This window comes from Strigops habroptila, assembly GCF_004027225.2.
Source record: "Strigops habroptila isolate Jane chromosome 13 unlocalized genomic scaffold, bStrHab1.2.pri S16, whole genome shotgun sequence".
In the NCBI taxonomy this organism is placed as follows: Eukaryota; Metazoa; Chordata; class Aves; order Psittaciformes; family Psittacidae; genus Strigops; species Strigops habroptila.
This window is the reverse complement of record NW_022651054.1, coordinates 4,661,114-4,682,151: the sequence shown is the minus strand read 5'-3', so window position 1 is coordinate 4,682,151 and position 21,038 is coordinate 4,661,114. Positions and strand designations below refer to the sequence as shown.

Below are 21,038 nucleotides of genomic sequence, written 5' to 3'. Positions count from 1 at the left end.
TCTCGCAAGGCACCAGCAGGCAGATGCTCCTCCTGCGCAGCCTTCCGTTCCCCGGCGATGTTGATGGGCTCGGGGACTGCCACCGCTTCTCCTCAGGCCTCTCGACAGCTACGGGAGGAGACAAGTCAGGAGCAGCTCCCAGCAGAGGCGTTTGTCCTGTACCAAGGGGGTTGTCCCTTCTCACTCCTCTCTGGGTGACCATCTTGGTCAGAGGGCAGTGCCAGGGACACCGCCTTAAGCCGCGGACAAGGCTGCGATGCCCTGGGGCAGCAGCTGGCCACAAGGGATCCGTGGGGAAGCTGTCACAAGAGCCTGCTGGGGCTCTACGGGCCAGCGGTCCCTTCCCGCCTCCACAGACGGTCCTTGCATGCTGCCCACCAGAACCAAAAACCACACAAACTGCCACACGTGGGCCTAGCACTGTGCCACGGGACCCTCTCTGTGATGGGCGCATGGGATTTCCTCTCTCTTTTAGCTGAGGAAGCGCTGGAATGAGCTCAGACTGGAAGTTGAGCAGGGTGCTACTTGTACTGCAGCAGATCTTGCTCTAGGGCTGACACCTGGGCCCATGCTGGCATGGAGGCTGGTGTTCCCCCTTGCAGACCAGCTCCCAGGCATCTGTCAGCGCCCCTCAATTAGCACCAGGAAATCCCTTTAAGACAGTGGCTGAGGCCAGCACAAACATCACTGTCTCAGGACCAGCACGTTCCTAGTTTCCAGGGGACACCTCAGGCTGATCCCACCTGCAGACCTGAGCTACCTGCTGTCCTGCTGCTGGCCCGCACCAGTGGCCCTTCCAAGCCCGGCACAGAGCTGGGCCCCATCTACACTCACCTTCCTCGGTCTGCACAGCCTTGTCCGCCATTCCGGGCGTGCAGGTCCTTGGTCGCAGCACCTCCTGCTCCCTGCGCAAGTGGGAGAGAGCCAGTTAGGGTCAGCCCCAGGCTTGGCTGACTCCGCTGGGAGCAGGACGAGACCCAACACTCCAAGGACTCCCACAAGCATCCCTGCTGTGTTTCTTTGCCATCTGCTAAACAGCTGAGCTCAGGTGAGCAACAGCCTTGAGTCACTGCAGCAGCCTGACTGTGGCTCCAGGCAGAGGAGCTGCTCCGCTCCCCTTCCCAGGGCCTGGCTCGGGCAGCCTCAGGGCAGCAGCCGGGGATCCCGGGTGAGAGCCGCTGCCTGGCTTGGACCCAGCCTGTCAGCAGGGCAGCAGCTCTGCTGCTTTTAGTCAGGACAAGCTCAGGTCCTTCTCTGAGCCAGCAGAGAGGAGAACAAGGGCCTGCGCGCCCAGGCAGGTGCTACATTACAGCCCTACTGGAGCTCCCATGAATTGCTTTTGAGGAGACGGCAAAAACCAGGCGCCATCTCTTTGCAGCGTTTCAGCAACCAGCCGGACCCAGGACATGCCGGTGCCACATGGCAATGTCACCGCTGCAGCAATCTGAGGCCTTCAAGCTCTAAGCCAGCCTGGGAGCAGGGCAGGGATGGTGCAGGTCAGCACTGCTGCCAGGACCGCAGTGGAACAAGGCAGCAGGGATGCTGACGGACACAACAACAGGGCTTCCCCACAGCTGGGTGACCCAGGGTGACCCACTCTCCAGTGGAGAGTAGGACTTGGGCACTGGGACAGCTGGGAAGGTGACTGCTTTCTCCCGGCTGGCATCAACAAGCGGGCACTCGCCGGATGAGCAGTACATTACCTTTCTTTCCACTCTGGCATGTCGCAGCAGGATCTTGTGCTGGACTGTGTGGACGCCCTCACACACATCCTCTTCTCCTGGAGCATAGAAAGAGACCAGGAGTAACTAATTTGGTTCAGGGGAGTACAGCCTCCCATTCACCTGCTCACCACAGAGTAAATCCCATCTCCCAGGTGCTGGCTACTGAGCCCAGAGCCTCTCTTGCTTCAACACTGCTCATCTCTCCTCCAGAATGTCCATGGAGGGCAAAGTCTGAACATCCCAAACCTAACCCGCTCCGGGAGCAAGTGGCCTCCAGGCTCTTTACTGGCCGAGGCGACGGGGAGGGAGGACGCTGCTGGCCCAGCCAGAGCAAACCCTTCCCTACTGATCCATCCTGCAGAAAACCTTTCCCTTCACAGATGCAGAGCTCCATTAGCCACGACTACATCCCACTCTCACATCTGCAAGCCCAGCCCAGGATGTGAGCAGTGTTTTATTCCAGCTCAGCAAGTGCTGAGGAGACGCATGTCAAAGTGGGAACACAGGCCTCCCACACGTGCTGCTGCCTCCAGCTGAAAAGGTGTCAGCACAGCAAAGAGATTTTGTCTTTCCCTTTCCCCTGGATGTATTCCCCCAGCAGACTGGCCAAGGCAGAGTGGGGAGAGGAAAAGAGCTCTGTGCTGGGCTGAGGAGCGGGGCTGGGCGATGGGCCCACAGAGAGCCCTTGGGAATCTGACTGTCCCAGCGTACCGGTGGGAAATCCATCTCAGGGCTCTGGTCCGGTGGCAGCGGGTCCTGGCGGTGCATGGTCTGCGGCGGGTCTCTGCGGGGACGCAACGGTCAGCACCACCGTTAGTGGCTGGAGGGTCCAATCCCGTCCTCTCCTCATGCTCAACCGAGGCAGTAGCAGCGGGACGGGTGCTCTCAGCACGGACCGTGTCTGCAGCCGGGCCACTGTTAGAGGCTGTTTTGCTGCGCAGCCGACATGGGGGCAGGAGCCTTTGCTGTGCCACCCATGTCCTTATCCCACCCGTATCCCTGTGCCACCTGCATCCCTCACAACCAGTGTCCCTGTGCCATCCATATCTCTTTTCCACCCGTGTTCCTGTGCCACCTGCATCCCTGACAACCAGTGTCCCTATGCCACCCGTGTCCCTGACAAGGAGTGTCCCTTTGCCACCCGTGTCCTTATCCCACCTGCATCCCTGTGCCATCAGTGTCCTTGTCCCACACACATCCTACCCCCGCGCTCACCCGAAGCAGTTGGTGTGGGACAGCCTGCTCTCATTGTGGCCGATGGCTGTGGCTGGGCCGCCGTTACCGGCCCTTTTGCCCCTCGGGCGCTGGACGGCCTGGAGCCACGGGGATGGGACGCGGGCTATCAGGCTCGGCCTGTAGGGGGGCAGGAGCCGTCGGGGAGGGCGCCGTGGAGGCAGGAACCGTGCGGGAGAGCGCGGGGCCGGAGGGCGCCTGGCGGGCGGGCGGGACCGCAGCGCACACCAGGCACCCCCCGCGCCCAGCGCCGCTCCCAGCAGCGATCCCTGCGCCAGGCAGGTCAGCGCCACGAACAGCGCCAGGGACAGCGCCGACGGCCAGCGCCAGGGGCAGCGCCATGGGCCCGGCAGCGCCATCGCTAACGACCGCCGCAGCAACGGCCACCGGCCCGGAACGCGCTGCGGGAGCCGCGCGGTGGAACCTCGACAGCTGCCGCGTTCTAGAGCTCGTGTCCCTGGTCCACCGGCACCGCCGTTCCCCCGCCTTCTAGTGACAACCGTGAGCCACCCGCGTCCCTGGCAGCCAGTGTCCCTGTGCCAGCCCTGTCAATATCCCACCCTCGTCCCTGTGCCTGCAGCTTCCACAGCCCTGCTGTGTCCTGCCAGGCAGCCACCATGGCAGGGACGATGACACGGACCACACAGAACACGGTTCCCCTGAGCATCTCTCTGACCACGGTTGTGCTGAGGGGACCCTGCAGCCCAGCTGAGGAGGTCAAGGCTCTCTGCACAGCATCACCTCCCCAGAGATGGAGAGGGCTGGTGAGGAGGCCAAAGCCACCCCTGCTCCTCAGGGCTGAGCAGGGACCATGTCATGGTTGCCCGCACCACCACACAACAGAGGCGATGTGCAGGGTGGCCCCGTGCACCCAGCCCTGCAATAAAGAATGCCCGCTTGCTATAATTCCACATCGAGTCTTAACAGTGTTCTTTTAGCCAGACTTTCAGTCACAGCGCACCAGCTGCCAGCGAGGAGGAACAAGTGCTGCTGCCCAGGGCTGAACCGGTGGAGCCTGCGAGCTGTCGTGACACACATGTCACCCCCAGAGCAGGGCAGGGCAGGGCAGAGCAGGGGCACCAAACTCCCCGGGAGGAAGTGGGGACACACAGGGAATCCCTGTGGAAAATAACAAGCCGAATGCAAATGACCAGATTTCTGATCTCAGCAGCTGCCAAGCGCCGCACTTGAGATTCAGGGGAAAGCTGTGCTTAGGACTGGATTGGGTTTTAGTGCAGTCAGAGCAAGCGTTGGTCTTTACAGCTAACAAGGGCATCGGGGGCTCCTCCTGAGCTCTCAGGGGACAGCCCAGCACTGGCACCCATTGTAATCTGGGTTGCCTCAGCTGGAGACAAAAGTGTTGTATTGAGACGTGCAACCCTCATGCTCCTTCAGGTCTTTCTGCTCAGAGCTAGGGGCAGAGGAGGAGGATGCTGCTGTGCTGCCGTTTCAGACGGGCTTTGCAAGGGACGCTGACGCTCTCCCAGTGGGAGGTAGGGCTCCATCTCCAGCCCAGTGGTTTCCCCGTTCCCATGGCCAGTGCTGCCATGCAGTGGGCACAGCTGTAGCTCTGGGCTGGCTCAGGCCCTCGGGAGGCTGCTCAAGGAAGCCTTTTAGGGGCAGATTTTGGGAAGCTGCAGGTGACTGAAAGGAAACGGTGATGCGGGGACAGGAGCTCTGGCACGTGCAGCCTGTGGCTGCCCCATCCCGCCTGCGCCTTGGCCCCAGCTTCCCCGCCTGCCCTCTCCCAGCCATACAGAGGATGCTGCTGCCATCTCTGGGCTTGGAGAGCACCGCGCAGCCCCGTGGCGCTGCCCCTGCCCGGCTCCCCGCGGGCCCCACCGGCTCCCCGCGCCTCCCGGCCGGGGGCCATGCCAGCTCCCCGACTCCACAGCCGCCTCCCACACGGGGCTGCCCCCACCACAGCTGGGTCCCCACACCGGAACCCCACGGGCCTCCCCCACCCGGACCATGTGCAGTGTCACTAATTTATATGGTGACATAATGAAGTTTTCTATCCCTTTCCCAATAGACCTCTGTGCCTTTTTGTCTAAGCACTGGCTTCTATTAAAGCATCATTTGTCTGATGGCCTTCTGTAATCTCTCTACGTCATGAGGCCCTCTTCATCACTTGGCTTCATCATTTGTCAAAAAACAGGCAGAACATCTCAGAAAACAAAGGGTGCCACAAGAGTTTCTTCTTACCTCTCTTTCCGATATTACAAATCTCATGCCTCTTTCCCAGCATTTCACAGAATCACAGAATTATTTAGGTTGGAAAAAATCATCAATCCCGACCGTCAATTCCGCACTGCCTAGTCCACCACTAAACCATGTCCCTGAGTGCCTCATCGGCATGTTTTCTAAACAAGCCAAGCCTGCAAACCCTTTGGTAGCCCATCCTGAGTTGACCTGAAGCAGGGACATCAGGATTGGACAGTGTGTGTTTTCTGTAACACCAGGCTTTGCTTTTGCAGACCCAGAGCAGGTGTTTAATTCCCGGCTGAGCAGGCGAGTGGCTGTGAAAGTGCAGCATATTCCCTGGGTGATGAGGCCTTCGCTTCCCTTCATGCTGGCCTCTGCTGCTGTGGCTGATGCTTTCTAGGGTCTTGCTGTTCCCCTGGCACTTGAAGATTGAATTCTGTAGCTCAGTAGCAGGTCACTGTGTGCGGGGAGGAGAAATGTCCATTCAAGACCCTGTAAAGAGACTGCTGTCCTGTGTGTGTACATATGTACACACATATTTTTGTCTGTGTGTATAAACAGAAAACATAGAATAATACATTCCTGTATATATAGCAAGACACCAGGATGCTGGAATGTGGAGATGTTCCCACTTTTGTTCTTATACAGGAGATCAGAAGACTACTGTACTAAATGTCTCCAGGGCCTCTAAGATCTCTCTCCCATTCAGTTCCCCCCTGGTATTCTTTTTACTCAGTCCACCCTAGGAATGGTGAAGGAGTTACTGTGATTTGGGATTTTGTCCTAGAACTCCCAGCTGAGGATATTTCGTTTTACTTTTTTCCTGCAGGGCAAAAGCATAAAGACTTTGAAGCTGAACTGCTTACTTCTTGTTGTATGGTGGCTGTCTTTGACTATAACCCTAGAGGAGGGCTCTCCAAACGCAGATGTAGAGGTAAGCTCCAGCTGCTTACTCCTTTCATAGGTTTCTTTTTCCTCTCTCCTTTTTCCTTCTATCCCAAGACACTTGTGTCTGTTTTGACCAAAGTGCTGATTGTAGCTTGGCAATCTTACTGCTAAAAAGGGGTTGGCTGAAGTCATAAAACTTAGATGGGACTAAGCAGATCTGGGGCAGGAGGAAGCAGCCCCTGCTGTTAGCAGCTGATCGAGGGCACGCTCTGGCACAAGGGAAAACCTGCTGAACAGTTTGAATGGACTTCTGATACTTCAGGTGAGCGTATCTTGGAGCATGTCTTTTGTATTGAATACCTGTGTAGGTCTTTGTTCAAGCAAGATGACTTAGCTCCGGTTTAATAGATTGGTCTTCTAAGTTTTTACTTTTCAAGCAGTCCCTACGGAGAATCCAGACAGTGTTTTTGTGGGTAAGTCTGTTTGAGGTAGAAAGATTGCAGTGCTAAATCCTTTCTGCAAAATAACCTTTCTAAGTTAGAACATGCTCTGTTCTCTGTTCTCCATGGCAGTGTTAGTCTACTCTGAGCAAAGGTAAACAGGGGGGTTTGTTTCAGATTGTTTCTATGCATCCAGAGAGGAGTGTATGGCCAAGAGGTGGCTCATGAGCATCTCATGAGCAAGGCAGGCTGCTGCTGAGGACAGAGTGTTTTAAGGGTGGTGGATTATCTTGGGAGAGATGCAATGAGAGCATGTATTAGCCAAAGAACGCTTCTGAGCTCATGTCAACAAGAAGATGGCTTGTGTGGCTGTATTTTTGCAGTAATTTGGTCTTTCTAGAACCTGCCCTATGGACAGAGCTCACATTGTTGAAAGAAGCTGCTGCAGTCCTATTGCACTGTTGGAGGTGCTCCCTGTTCACACTGCCAGGAAATCTGGTCACCTCTTCTGCTAGAAGCCTGCAGCTGCTGTTGTGAACTTGCACCAGGAGAGAGTAGGATCAGCTGTGCCCTTCTGTGTGTCTGTGAGTGAAGCTCCCTCCAAGTGTCTTTCTGCTACAACAAAGTAATTCACAGCCAAGAGGAGGAACCTGCAGCCTCCAGAGATAAACTGAGTACTAGGAATGTCATAAGGTAAATGTATTAGAGGTAGGTCCCTTCCAGCTAACACTTCTGTGAAGAGCATATAAAGCCCGTGTGTCTTGAGTGGGACACAGCCTGTTTGGAGACTCCACCTTGTCTGTCTCAGAGCAGCTTTTTTGCTGTAACTGGGCAGTTTCTTGTGTTGGTAGAGACTGCTTCCACCTTTGCCTTTGGTCTTGTGCTCCACGGAGCGCACGTTGGGGTGGCTGACAGGAGGATGAGATGGTAAAGGATGACGTGTGTTGTGTGGTAATGTTCGGTCTCTAGGCCAGGTCTTCCCATTTGTTTGCATTCCTGCTAGTGACTAATCCCTGAGCATTGCAGACAGAACAGGCTCACGCAAGGGAGCGGGATTTAGTAGTTACCTTTAAAGAAACGCAAGGTGTTTCTGGTGCTTGTTCAGCTTGTTCTCAACATACCTTTTCCAGAACAGGCCCCAGGCCCTATTTTGAAGTCTTATTAAAATTGGTTTAAGAAACAGGCTTTGCTCTTGTCTGAATTTATGAAATGCTTCCTTAGCACTGAGTTCCACAGTTACCCACCTCAGTTGCCCTTCTGCATCCTGGTCCTGCAAGTCTTAAGTGCGCGGCCTCCCTCCCGCAGGGTGAGGTTGTGCAAGAAGCCCAGGGTGACCTGGTGTTTCTGGCCAGACATTCCAGGTAGTGCTTCTCCTGTGACCGCTGTTCTGTTGCTCTTTGCAGGCTGAACTGACTTTCAGTGCTGGGGACATCATCAGTGTGTTTGGGTCCATGGATGATGATGGATTCTATTATGTGAGTACAGGGGTTGGGGAGGGGCTGTGGCAACATCTGAAATCATTGGAGTGGCAGGAGAGCAGAAATCAGGGAACAAAACTCTCTGCTTTTGGGAAAAAACCCAAGCCACTAAGTGGCTGCTTAGTGCAGGGCAGGGTGATTCTGGCGGTCCATGTTCCTGTAACCACAATATCCTGATGCATTTGAGTTTATTTCCTGGCATAACTTGACTGCAGGTTTCCCAGAGCCTAGGATGCATTGTTCTGTATAGCTGCATCAGCACCTGCTGTAAGCTGATTTGTCACCAAGCACTCAGACATGTGCTTTCATCCAGGGCATGAGGCTACAATGGTAACGTGAGAATACAGATGTACAGTGACCCCCATCCAGGCACATTTCCACAAGCACTGGTACCTCTTTCATGTACTGTGCATTGCCTGCCAACGAGCTGTGTGCTGGACACAATCCTTGGCCCTTGGATCATCCACCTTTCCCTGCATAGGAAGCAGTGCATCCTCACACATCAAAGTTGGGGTTCAGCTCCAGGTAGAGTCTGGAGGGGGTCACTGTGAATGCTTTGTTTGCCTTCTTTCTTAGTGTTGTGTAGTTTAGAAGGGAGTGCTAGGAGCTCTTCTTGCAACAACATCCGCTTGGGGACTCAGTCTCATTGTGGTCAGGCGAGCAAAGAGCATCCCAAAGCCCACCAGCAAATCCTTTGGATCCACAAAAGGGTCAGTGATGAAATCCTGCTGCAAGCAAAGCAGCTCAGGCAGCTTCCCAGACACATGACATTTCTCAGATATGCTCATATCCATGCAAAGGAGTTGTGGAGTTCCCAACACCCAAACACCAATGATCTTCCTCCAATCCTGAGTTAGATACATCTTAAACCAGTCCGAGGTGCTTCCAGATAAATTCGAAACACACTGGGGGGTTTCCCAAAGAGATCTGTGGGATGGACCCTCAAGCTTTGAAAGCATCCCACAGATGCAGAAAATGCAATGGTTTAGCTAACCCCTTGCATTATGCTGCTGATGCTCTCAAAACAAATGCTAAAGTGGGAGATTTGGGTCATCTGCCAGATACAGTCAGTCCTCACTGGGTGTAGCACCTCCCCAGTTACTCCTGGACCTCATATTCTGTATCATTCTAGAGAGTGGAAGGCAGGGAGGGACACAGCTTGGTCCCACCTCACATGTACTTAACCTTCAGTTCTTCTTGGAAGGTTTTTGGCCAGACCCACAGAAATGCGTAAGAGCAGGTCCAGACTGTCTTTGAACCAGTGCTTCAGCAAGTATGTAGCCCTGAATCCTCCTCTGCTGAACTTTCCACTCGTGCCTCCCTAGCTTTCCTGCTCTCTGCAGCGTTCCTTCTCCTATTGTTTATGCTCAGCTCTTCCTTTTCTCTGAGCCCACCTCCCATTTCTATCTTCAAATGCTGCCTGTTCTCCCTTAGCCTCCACCTGCAGCCCCATGGTTTGCTTTCAGGCATTTCAAGCTTTGTGGGTACAGGGTCTGCACTACAGCCTCGATGCCTTCTTACGAAGAGCAGGCCTGACTCAATAACTCCTGACTCCTGTCTGCTCTGGTGCTGAGCAGGCAGCTTGTGCTGCTCCTGCTCACTGCCCGCAGCTTGCTGCTGCTCCACTTTTTTCTCTGCTTTCCACTGGCTGTGGGTTCAGCAGTGGGTGACTGTTCCCCTGGACGCAGCAGTTTGGCTCAGATATCCCTGCGTGCTGTTCTCCTATTGTTCAAATTTTCCCCCTTCAATAATTCACCTGTGGTGTTGTAGTTTAAGCTTAGCCTGTAACTAACAACCATGCAGCCGCTCGCTCATTCCCCCGCTTCTTCCTCCCCCCCCACTCTCGGAGGGGTGGGGAGGAGAATCAAAAGAATGTAACTCCCACAGGTTGAGATGAGAACAGTCCAGTAACTAAGGTATAATACAAAACCACTACTGCTACCACCAATGATAATAAAAAGGGAAATAACGAGGGGAGAGAAAAACAATCTCTCACCACCTGCCAACTGATATCCAGCCCGACCCAGGCAGCGATCTGGGCCTTCCGGATAACTCCCCCCAGTTTATATACTGGGCATGACGTGCCGTGGTATGGAATACCCCTTTGGCTAGTTTGGGTCAGGTGTCCTGTCTCTGCTTCCTCCTGGCTTCCCGTGCCCCCCTCACTGGCAGAGCATGAGGCTGAAAAGTCTTTGACTGGAATCAGCAACAACTAAAATCACCGGTTTTTGTCAGGGTTGCTCTCAGGCTAAAGTTGAAAAAACAGCACTGCACCAGCTACTAAAAAGGAGAAAAATGACTGCTACAACAGAAAGCAGGAAAACCTGAAAATATGAAAAAATCAGTTTGGAAATGGAGTTTTTATCCCTGGGGAAGCTGCAGCATGCATGCAGCAACCTCCTGTTCCCTCCTACGCGTTCAGCTCCTCTACAAGACAACAAGACCCATGGTATGTATCATCTAGGTTCTTCCAAGAAAAGGCTGTTTGAGGACATGGCGAGTTTATGAGATGAAAACAATGCAGGCTACCAAAAACTCTAAAAATCTCAAGGAAAAGTGCTTCTGTGATGGGAAGTTGAAGGCTATAAACATACAAATTAGAAATTAAGCAAGAATTTTTAATGGCAAAGGTGATTAACCATTGGAACAAATTACCAGAATGGCTGACACATTGCTGTCTCCCAAACAAGACCAGATGCCTTGCTGGTAGGCGTGCCTTAGCCAAGGGCAAGCTGCCGAGCTTGGCATTGGAGTTAACAGGATGAAATCTAATGCCTTGTGCTACATTGTTCTTCAGATTAGATGCTCTGACATTCCTCGAGTTCCCTAAAAACCAGGAATCTGTGAAGACACCCTGAGGGGTTGAGCAGCATCAGTGCAGAGATGCTGCCACCTGTGGCTCGTAGGCCTGCCAGCTCCTCGGCACTGTTCCAGGCACATTTCACCTCACCTTCAGTTCGTTTTTCCCTTCCAAAACTGCCCAGTTAATACTGCCAAGGGGAGCAATGACCACCCTGTGCTACCCCAGGGACACCTTGCAAGCAGGCTGGAAAGGTCTCTGTCCTGCACCAGCGCTGCCCAGCTCCAGGTCAGGAGTCTCTTCCTGCCCGTATCCCAGGGCAGGAGCTGGGCCCCCTCTGATGCAGATTATCTGAAGTTTTACTGAATCTTTCCATATTTTGTGTTAGCTATAGGAACATCTTGGTTTAAGAAGTCAGCCTTTATGTTAGCATTATGTTAGCACGGGTTGTTGTGCTGCTTGAAATCCGATGTTGCGTTGCTTGAAGTCCCAGTTCTCTGGAACATGTTAAACTTAGTGCTTACTCTCTAGACCATAACCAGAAGATCTAAGGTCTATTGTATATAGGATGACTCATTTGACAACCTGGAATGGTAGATACCTAGCTGGCCAACTTGGCAGCAAAACATGGTTACGGTGTCCTCTAGATGACCTATCCTCGATATACTCTCATTATAATACTAAAAACAAACCCACAGATCAAGAAGACCGTTGCCCAGGTGAAGACTTTTCCTCTGCACGAGCATAGTGACAGAAGAGAATGACAGATATTCTAATTATATGCAAATCATGAACCAATCATTGTAACTGGGAGTGTACTACCTTGTAATTCTTGTGTATAAATGTAATGATGAAATCAGCACAGGGTGTGCTAGATTTCTGGAAATTCTACCTAGCTCCCAGCGCTGCAATAAGGAAGTGCCTGCTTCTTAATGCTACATTGGTGTTCAGTAATTTCATTCTCCTGACTTTTGGTGTCAGTTTTTGGTGACCCAGATGGGACCTTGTGAGCGAGACTGGAAGAGATCAAGTGCTGATCGAACTCTGGCCGGCACCAAGGAATTCTTGGGGAGGAACATCGCCCTTGGCTCATAAAGCTCCTCCAACATTCCCTTGAGAAAGGGGTAAGGTGCTTCTTTCAGAATTTGGTTTGGAAAGCCTGCCTGTAAGGTGCAGTGAAAGCTACTCAGGGTTGGGGCCTAGAGGGTACCCGATTGCATTTGGAAGCCTAGCCGTCTGCCCATGAGTCAGAAGCGAAAGTTATTGCTGGGTTGGACTTTGGTTTGTTTTGGTAAATACCTTTTGAGTATTTTACCATAATTGCATCATGATTTGTAAAATTGTTGAAGAGTAAAAGTCCCAGAACTTTGAGGTATAATACTATTTTGCAGTTAATGTTGTTCTGTAGAAGAGAAGGTAAATGGAAAAAATATTGGCTTTAAAAAAAAAACCAAAAACCAACAAACAAAACCCCAGAAAGCAAAGCTATGCATTCTCAAGAGCTTTCATTTGATGTAAGTTGTATGAGGTAAAACAGGGTAAGAATGACTCTCCCTCTGTGTTCCTGGAAAAATTAAAGGAGACTGCTAGAAAATATACTGATGTAAATTGGAAACCGAGGCAGAACAACAACAATCGGCTTTGATTTTTATTGGACAATCAGCACCCAATATAAGAAGAAAACTGCAAAAGTTAGAGGGAGAGGATTCTAGAAATTTAAATAAAATGCTTGAAGTAGCATGGAAGGTTTATAACAATCAAGAAAAGGAAGAAGAACAGAGAAAAGAAAAGAGAAAAAGGTAGAGAGAGCAGACTAATAGCTCTTTTAACAGGGAATGTAGTAAAGGGAAGAGGACGAGCCAGAGGAAGATGAAGTTTTAGAAACTGGTATCCAAGAACCTAATGCACCCCTAGGGAGGGATATTGCAGGGAAAATGGACATCAGAAAAATTACTGCCCTAAACTACAGACAAGTCGGCAAGAAGCTGCAAAGATGATGACCCTAGACGACTGAAGAGGAAAACAGAGCAACCCAGCTCTGGTTATAATTTGGCTGGGAGATGATAAGGCTGGATTTTTAGTACATACAAGCGCAAAATATTCTCTTCTGAACACTTGAAAGGGAAATTAGGAAATAAAATGGCCAGTACAATTGGAGTGATTGGGAAACAAGAAAATAAGACAACCCTAGACTTGAAATTTGGAAATAAGGTAATTACACATCAATTTTTGTATGTGTCAGGCTGTGCAATACCTTTGTTGGGGCGATATTTATTGTCCAAATTAAATGTGCAAATAGTGTTTGAAAAAGAAATTCTTTTAAAAATACCAGAATCAGAGACAGGGGAAGTATTGATAGAACAGGAGAAAGTTAAGAAACAAATACCCCAGGAAGTGGGCTGTAATACCAATAGTCTGGAATACAGACATACCTGGTAAGTCAAAGACAGCACAACCTGTGAAAATAGGGTTAAAGGAACAGGCAAAACCACTGAGAATCAAGCAGTGGAAGCAAAGTCATAGAGAACCTAAACTTGGGCAGCTCCTTCTACAATACGTGGATGACACTGATTGCTGCAGAAGAAGGACCGACCTGAATCAAGGCAACAATACACCTTTTAAAATTTCTTGGACTAAATAGATGCAAAACGTCTAGAAATAAGGCTCAGATAAGGCAAACTGTAATGTATATCGGCTTTGAGATTTCAAAAAGACAATGACGACTGGGAATAGACCGTAAAGAGGCGATCTGCAGTATTCCCGAAGTGAGAAATGTTCATTAATTAAAAGCATTTCTGGGAATGGCCGGATGGTGTCGCCTCTGGATAATGTATTATTACCTGACAGCAAAGCCGCTCTCTGAAGCCCAAAAGGTTGTACCCTTTTGTGTGCGGCCCAGAACAGCAGAAGTCATTTCCGAACTTAAAACAAGCTTTAATGACTGCACCAGTGTTGGGACTTCCAGACCTAACCAAAGATTTTCAGTTATTTGTTCTTGAAAGACAACATCTTGCACTCAGGTGCTGACTCAGAAAATAGGAAATTGGAAAAGACTGGTTGAGTGTTTCTCCAAACTAACCACTGTAAGAAGAGCATGGCCTACTTGTTTCTGAGCAGTTGCCGCTACAGTGAGGCTAATACAAAAAGCTCGAAAATTAACTTTGGGAAGGGTGATAACAGTATATGTACCACACATGGTCATTACTGTATTAGAACAAAGGTGGGGAGGTCACTCGTTAACCCCTAGCAGAATGATGAAACACCAAATAAAAAGAGAGTAATTGATATAATTCCCAAGAAGAACCCAGGATGAAAACTTGATGTTAGGATTAATCAGAGTTTGCTAATTTGCAAAACATGTCACTTGTTTACCAATTCCAAGGGTAGTGAGTCAATCCTATGAGGAATTTTAACTATGAATCGGACAATTTTAGGAAAAAAGTGAAACCACGCATTGTGAACAAAAACCTGTAGTTGAATGACAACAACAAATGGAAACCTTTTAGAAACTATGTAAATCCCCCAGGTAATTGGCGTGACAGTGAGAAATTGTTAAACTATGTTTTTACCAAAATAGGGAGATCTAAGACTGAAGGATGGTGTTCCTATGATGAACAAAGAAAGAATGTGAGTCAAACCATCATGGAGTGAAAATAGAACGTCAGATACAAAAGAGCCAGGCAAATTGGGACTCTCTTTGGACTATGGCCATTTCATGTCCATTTAAAGTGCCTTACATGGCTAAGGCAAATTAGTGCTTTAATTGGGATGGAATGACTTTTGCAACCTGGCTAAATGTAAATTATAAGAGTGGAAGTATCAGCTGCAGAATGCACAGGACTTGTAGCACTACTGCCAAAGGTGGCCAGGGAAACCATCAAATGGTGCATTGCCCACTCAGAGCAGTTGTTTAACACCAACCACTACACTATTTAGCTGCTTGTAGGAAGAGTGTATAGGTAGATCCCAAAACTGCAATGATCTCTATACGTGCACAGTGGTCAGCAGGAATGAAACGGATAAGCCCTGGCGCAGAGCTCTGAAGCACGCCATGGGCTCAGCAGGATCTGAGCACCTCATCATCCAAGACCTTCATTCACAAGAAGCCACATACTATCAGAGAAAGCTGAGGTGCCTTGAGAAAATCTGCCCTTCTTTCTTCATGTGGAAGAGTCTAGTAAAGCTGTTCCAAGAAAACAAAATTATCATTTCATTCTGAAGGGCAGTATTGAGTTCTTGGTGTGGCAGAACTTATAGCATATTTATTGAAGGAAATGTACAACAGAAATCTGATGCTGGCTGTATTTTAAAACCAATTATAAACTCCCCGATGCTGCTGGGCATCAGTGCAATTGCTGGAGGGTCAGACACAAACACAGCAGTGTCTGTGCCTCAACATCCCACTTTGCAATGCCTACACCCCAGGAGATACCCACCGGAACTGCCAAAACGCCAACCCAGGCAAGGAGCAGCATGGATCCAAAACCTCCATCCAGGATAAATGCCTTGATAATAGGTGAAAAATGTATATGCTGCCTGAAAACTTTAGCTATGAACAGACCTAACAACAGCATGCAGTGAAGATGTGTAAGGTTTTCTTTTACCGTGCTGTAAAAATGTGCTTACAATTATGCCCAGTAAGCCTCCACAAGCAGATATTAAGTTCAAGGAATCAGAGAGCATTTTTAGAACCATCCACTGAATTTCCATGCATTTTCTTTGTCCTGCCCACGGACTTCAAGTTCAATAGACTAAATCCACGGTGTGGCTTTAATTACTTCTTCCTTAATGTCTTTATTCTGCGAAATATTTTCACATTTTCATACTTTTATAGAAGTAGACTGTGTTTAATTGAAAGGAGACCTATAAAGCAGTTTGTTTCTTTTGCCCTTTTCTCATGATAGCCCAAATACTATTGCATACTGCCCAGTATTTACTTTAGTTTTTTGTTTATACTTCTTACACTCAAAAGTTTAGAAACACAGCTAAAGCCTACCCAGTCTTGCAAAGCTTTTCCATGCTTATCAGTTCCCCAGTTAACAGCAGAACTAACTAACATATCTTTTAGCTGTGGAGTGCATAAAACTGAATAAAACTGAGTTGGTATTTCAGACTCAAAAACTCTTTTCAGTTTACCTTAGCAAGCCACCTGACTAAAATAAACTCTTCCAGATCCATTCAACATTCCTAGCATATTGTGAAAAGGCTCTTCCTTTTTACTTTATATTGCTTAGAAGATTGCTTGCCATATTTCATGCTGAATAAATAAAGTAATATATGCATATATGGACTAAAATTATATTTGCTGGTGTTTCTAATACAAATACCTTCTCAACGGGTATTTTGTTCAGTTTACAATAACTCTGGAAGGTAATAGATGCAGAGTACTATCACCTTGCTACTGGTCAAGTTATTATTTTGTGTAGAAATTAGGCCACTTAAAGAGAAATAAAATGAGAGGACTTGCATAGCACTGTAACAGAGGAAGGTTTTCTGGAGGCTGTGGGAGATGCATGGGACCAGCCATTTACAGGTGCCAAGCCTGGGCTGGGATTTAGTCTGCTGAAAGAAAACCCAGAGAGGTGACCACAAAAATGTTGTTTTTATATCCCCCTATATTTATTTATACCCATATGTCATGATATGGTAGGAATAAACTGTATCAGCATGATCCTCAAGCACATTATGACTGGATAAAAACTGTATGATAATGAAGTAGGGGAGAGTGTGAATATGGAGAGAATAGGTACGACCCTGATCCCCACACAGCTGAGACAGGAAAGAATGGGGATTTTGGTTAAATTAGCATCTGGGCAAACTATTTCCCTTTAAGTGTTATTTTTTCTCTTCCCAAGCAAAGTTTCTCCCTGGGATTCACTAGCAGGAAGATGCTTACACAGCAGGTTTGTTCACTGATTAAATCCATCAGTTTGCAAGATCAGGTCCTGGCCTTATCCTGCCCCATTGAAAAGTCAAGGGAAGGTGTCATGAGAACCAGGAGAGGTTTACACATCACCTAAGAGCAGAGGACCAGAAGCCAGCTCCTGCAGGATGAGCCCTTCCGTATATAGTACCACAAGCCCTTCACCTCCCCATCCCTCAATGCCCAACTGGGATTTTGCCCAGAAAGAAGCAAACTCCCTCTCTGGAACCAGGTCAGAGCATTTATCTACAGGTACAGTGCAGACTCTGGGGAAACGGTTAAGCACCCACAAGTGAGGAGATCAAGCTTCTCCTATCAAACCCTTCCCAGAAAAAACATTTATGACGGTGGGGAAAGGACGCTTGTAAAGACCCCTTTCCTCCCCAAAAGTAGCCAGGTGGAATATTCCTTCTAAAAAAAATGGCAGTGGGAACTCTTACCTGGTAAAATTTTTATTCCCAGCTACCAGCACCAGGCTCTCATGGGGCGTGATGCTAGGGTGCAACAGCAGATTGGTGCAGGTCATGGAATTTCACCGCCAGAAGCAAAGAAAAATCAAACTCAAAACAAAAAAAATCCTCCAAAAGTCACAACATGACACCAATGCTATCACTGCAATGGTTGTCTCATTACAAAAGAGTTGAAGGAGGTTTTTTACTTGCTCTTAGGCATCATATGGAGCTTAATCACAGGCAGCTACGTATATGGCTCTTTTGCCCTGCAGTCAAGAGCGTCCTTTGGGTGGCAGCAGCCTACATGATGTAAGCTACCTGGGTGATCCAGTCCTTTGCCAGTCACTGCCTTGTGCAGCTATTTTACAGCTGAACGATGGGGAAATTTGATTTCCCAGGCAATGAGCAGATCCTCTTGTAGTTCAGCAAGCACCTTCGAGCAAGACAGGGTCGCACACCTCTCCCTCGGTGGAGTTACAGGCAACCACAGCCCGGCAGACCTCAGCAAGCGGATCTACTACCATTTCCCCACGGAGCCTGTATCCTGATGACTTTCAACACACTCCAAAAGCCACTGAGAGCCGAGAACAAGCTTGCAAGGCACCCAATGAAACAGCGCGACACAGTACGGCATGGACTAAGGAGGATGCAGCTGCTACGTGGAAAACAGTCAATCTTGGTGGGTGGAAAAGTTTTGGCTGCTGTTAAGCAACAGGAGAAGCAGCTCACACTCAGGATGCCAGCAAAGCATGGCAGCTCAGCCTTCCTTAATGCATTCCTTTTTCTGCTCAAGTGGGGAAATCAGGAGGCAAACACTGCAAATCATGTATTAAATCTGGTGATTGAAATTATATCAGAAATAAAACCAGCCTGCTTTAACCTGGGTGACAGGCAGGAATCTCTTTGGGAGCCTTTTGGTTGCCGACAGCGGCATCAGGAGGTGTTTGGGGCCAGATTCCTCTGTGGCGTATGATTTTGACAGATTCATTAAGATCCATCTATTCAAAGAGATGGCGGATGCTCCCTCTGCTCTGTGGTCTTCACTGTTATCTAACTCCACAAGAGCAGGACACCACATGAATACCAAGCACTTATTACACAACCCACAGTATGGACAAGGCAAGAGACACAGAAATGAAGAAAAAGTGTGGTTTTTTGGCACTTAAAAGTGATGTTACTCTGTTCCATGATAACGTGCCTTCCCTCTCCACAAACACGGGTGGGAACTAAACACTAAAAGGCACTGGAGTGGGAGGAGGTGGTGGGGAGGGAAGGGGGCATGAAGCCCAGCCATGAAAAAAACAGAGAGAGAGATCAGACAAGGTAGTGGGGGAACTAAATGACATAAATACAATAAAACGAAATTAAAAATGGGATGGAAATAGGTAGTGCTGAAGGCTAATGCCGAGCGCAGGGCGTGGCGCTGGGGGTCAGCCCCACCATGGCCCACGCTCCCCCTGGGCAGTGCTGGCCAGGGCAGCAGTGCAGCCCCCGCCCGGGGAACACCCCCCTCTGCCGCAGCCCACCTTGCGGCAGGCCCCAGCTAACCCCTTCCTGGCCGGCACCTCCGTGCTTTGTTCATTTCCACCCCTCCCCGAAATGCCCGAGGGATGCTGAGTACAGGAGAGAGGGATCAGCTGCCAGCTGCTCCACACATCGTTCCATTCATCTATCCACCCATCCATCCATGCTTTCCTCCACCACCTCCCACCACTCACCTTTCCTCCTTCCTAGAGGTGTCAGGAAAAGACCACAACCCCAAGTACTCCCCCAGCTCTTATTACTCTACCAACCACAAATAGTTCATGTTCACAGACTCACTCATGTGGGGCTGAGCACCTTAGAAAGCTGCCTGCCTGAATGTTCTCCAGGTCTCTTTTTAGCAAGTGTATGTTTAGGCTGTTTTTTCTGGGGTTTTTTGAGAAATGGCAGTGGAGGAGAAGAAACCATGTCTGCACGTCTCTCCTGCACACACAGAGGTGTGAGTCTCCGAACCTGTTGTCCCAGCCCAGCCAGCCTGCCTGGCCTGCTCTTTGATGCTGAGTAGGGCAGAGGACCAGAGCGAGTAGCTATAAATCACAGATGCTGGCAGCTCTGGAGGTGGGGGACGTCCTGACTTCTCCAGAGTGAAAGAGCACGTGCTTGCAGGCGTGCACTTCTCCCGGCTTGCTGAGCATCTCCTTAGGCTTCTCAGCTGAAATGAAACTACCAGCACAGAGCACTCAGGAAATATCTTTCCTGACCACAGTCATCATCAGAGGGCTACCAGAGCTTGGTGGAGCTGGCTTGCTTTTCCAGCTCCCTCTCTGAAGGCACCATTTCTGTGGCCTTGTTTTCTCACTGCTGTTTCTCCATGGTGTTTGTAGCTTATTCGTTTAAAGCAACAAATGCAGTGACCCACCAAAGGTGCTCGAAGGAAAAGATTTTATTTTCTTTCTTCTTTAGAAACACTTTTTGCAAGTTAAGAAATTAGGTTCTCTAAAAAAAAGAAATAGAATCACAATCTCAGGAACACTCACCACCTACAGGGCCACAGGCACTGGGAATTGCAGGCTTATGGTCCCCACTATTAAGGTGGGAACATGGGGAACACCTCTGATCTCTGCTGCTGGAGCAAAACAGGAAAACAAGAACACTTGAGCATGACCACAGTTTCTTCCCCCAACCTCTGGGTCTGTTTCTGCAGCTGGATTCAGTTTTCATTTACATCAGATTACCCAAACCAGCAGCAATGCTGTTCATCTGCTTGGGTGGCGCAAAGGAAGCCAATGGCCAAGCCTGCTGGCTCCCGACAGCACATCCGCACCATCAGCAGGACACTGGACACACACAGCCAGGGCCTAACAGGGCTTTGAAGAGTTATATTCACTGCTTAGGGCTGCTGAGGAGTGGGATAAAACTACTTGGAAAATATTCATCACCAAGACCATGAAGCTGGAAGATATTTGGAGAGATACCAGCAGTTGCAGATGACATTAAAAAGGGGTGCTGCTACTTACAGCATTCCCAACGGGATGGGATGGAGTCTTTATAGGAATTGGCACCAGTGTTTAAAATACATATATCTGTTACTGTTTGCACAATGATACTTGAGCAGGGCTCAGGCTTTTAGATGCAGATCCATCTGCAGTCTCACCCACACAGATCCAACAACTTGTGTTGAAGTCCCCTTGGCACTTATCCTTATGGTTGTGGAATATTTTGCTGCCAAGTTGGTGCCAGCACATGCCGGGCTCTCCTTGCACCAGAGCACAGAAGTCAAATGAATGTTCCCCTCCACATCCAGCTCCAAGCACTCTCTGCTGGGGAGTCCACAGCCACTGTCTCCCTCATTGTGCTGCCAGTTAGGATAAACTGCCAGCATACACCATTTGTGAGGGACCTCAAGATAGAAAGCGATACAAATATTTTCATCCAAGAAGCCCTAAAAACAGGAAGAAAGGCTTAAATAAAGGCTTTACCCTCCTTCTCCATATCGAACATCAGAGAAGTCTAGGTGAATAGATTCAAAATCAGTGTTAGCCTAGAAATGGAGACCAAAGCTCAGCAGCCAGCCAGCCAAGAGATCAGCGAGCCCCAGCCTCAGCACCCAGAGATGTCCCTTGCTTTGTTCTTCCGCTGGTATTTCACATCCAAGGGATCGAATCCTCTTTCTCTGGACCCAAAGAGCGCCCAGTGAGGAGTTCTGGCTGCATAATCAGCCCCTGTGAAAGTCTGGGAGCCACCACTTTGCTCCTGCGCTCTCACCAGCTCCTGGAAGCGGTCGTAGTTGATCCACGTGCACCACTCGCCGTTGATCTTGAACTGAAAGGAAAAGAAGCATGTTGCTGAGCCAGGGAGCAATGAGAAACACCAAACACCACATGTGTGCTAAGACAAGCTGGGTGAATGTTAA

The 21,038-nt window shown here is 49.4% G+C and overlaps 1 protein-coding gene across 6 annotated transcripts in view; it reads right to left on the bottom strand.

Annotated features, from left to right (window-relative positions):
* Positions 1-19,553: 19,553 nt before the first annotated feature.
* Positions 19,554-21,038, bottom strand: part of LOC115601888 (S-adenosyl-L-methionine-dependent tRNA 4-demethylwyosine synthase TYW1-like) — a 53,579-nt gene continuing 52,094 nt past the window's right edge. For all 6 annotated transcript variants that reach the window (XM_030472382.1, XM_030472389.1, XM_030472383.1 and 3 more), the window contains one exon: positions 19,554-20,947. In XM_030472382.1, the coding sequence (XP_030328242.1) occupies positions 20,726-20,947 (222 nt within the window). In that variant the 3' untranslated portion in view covers positions 19,554-20,725. The remainder of the gene's footprint in view (positions 20,948-21,038) is intronic.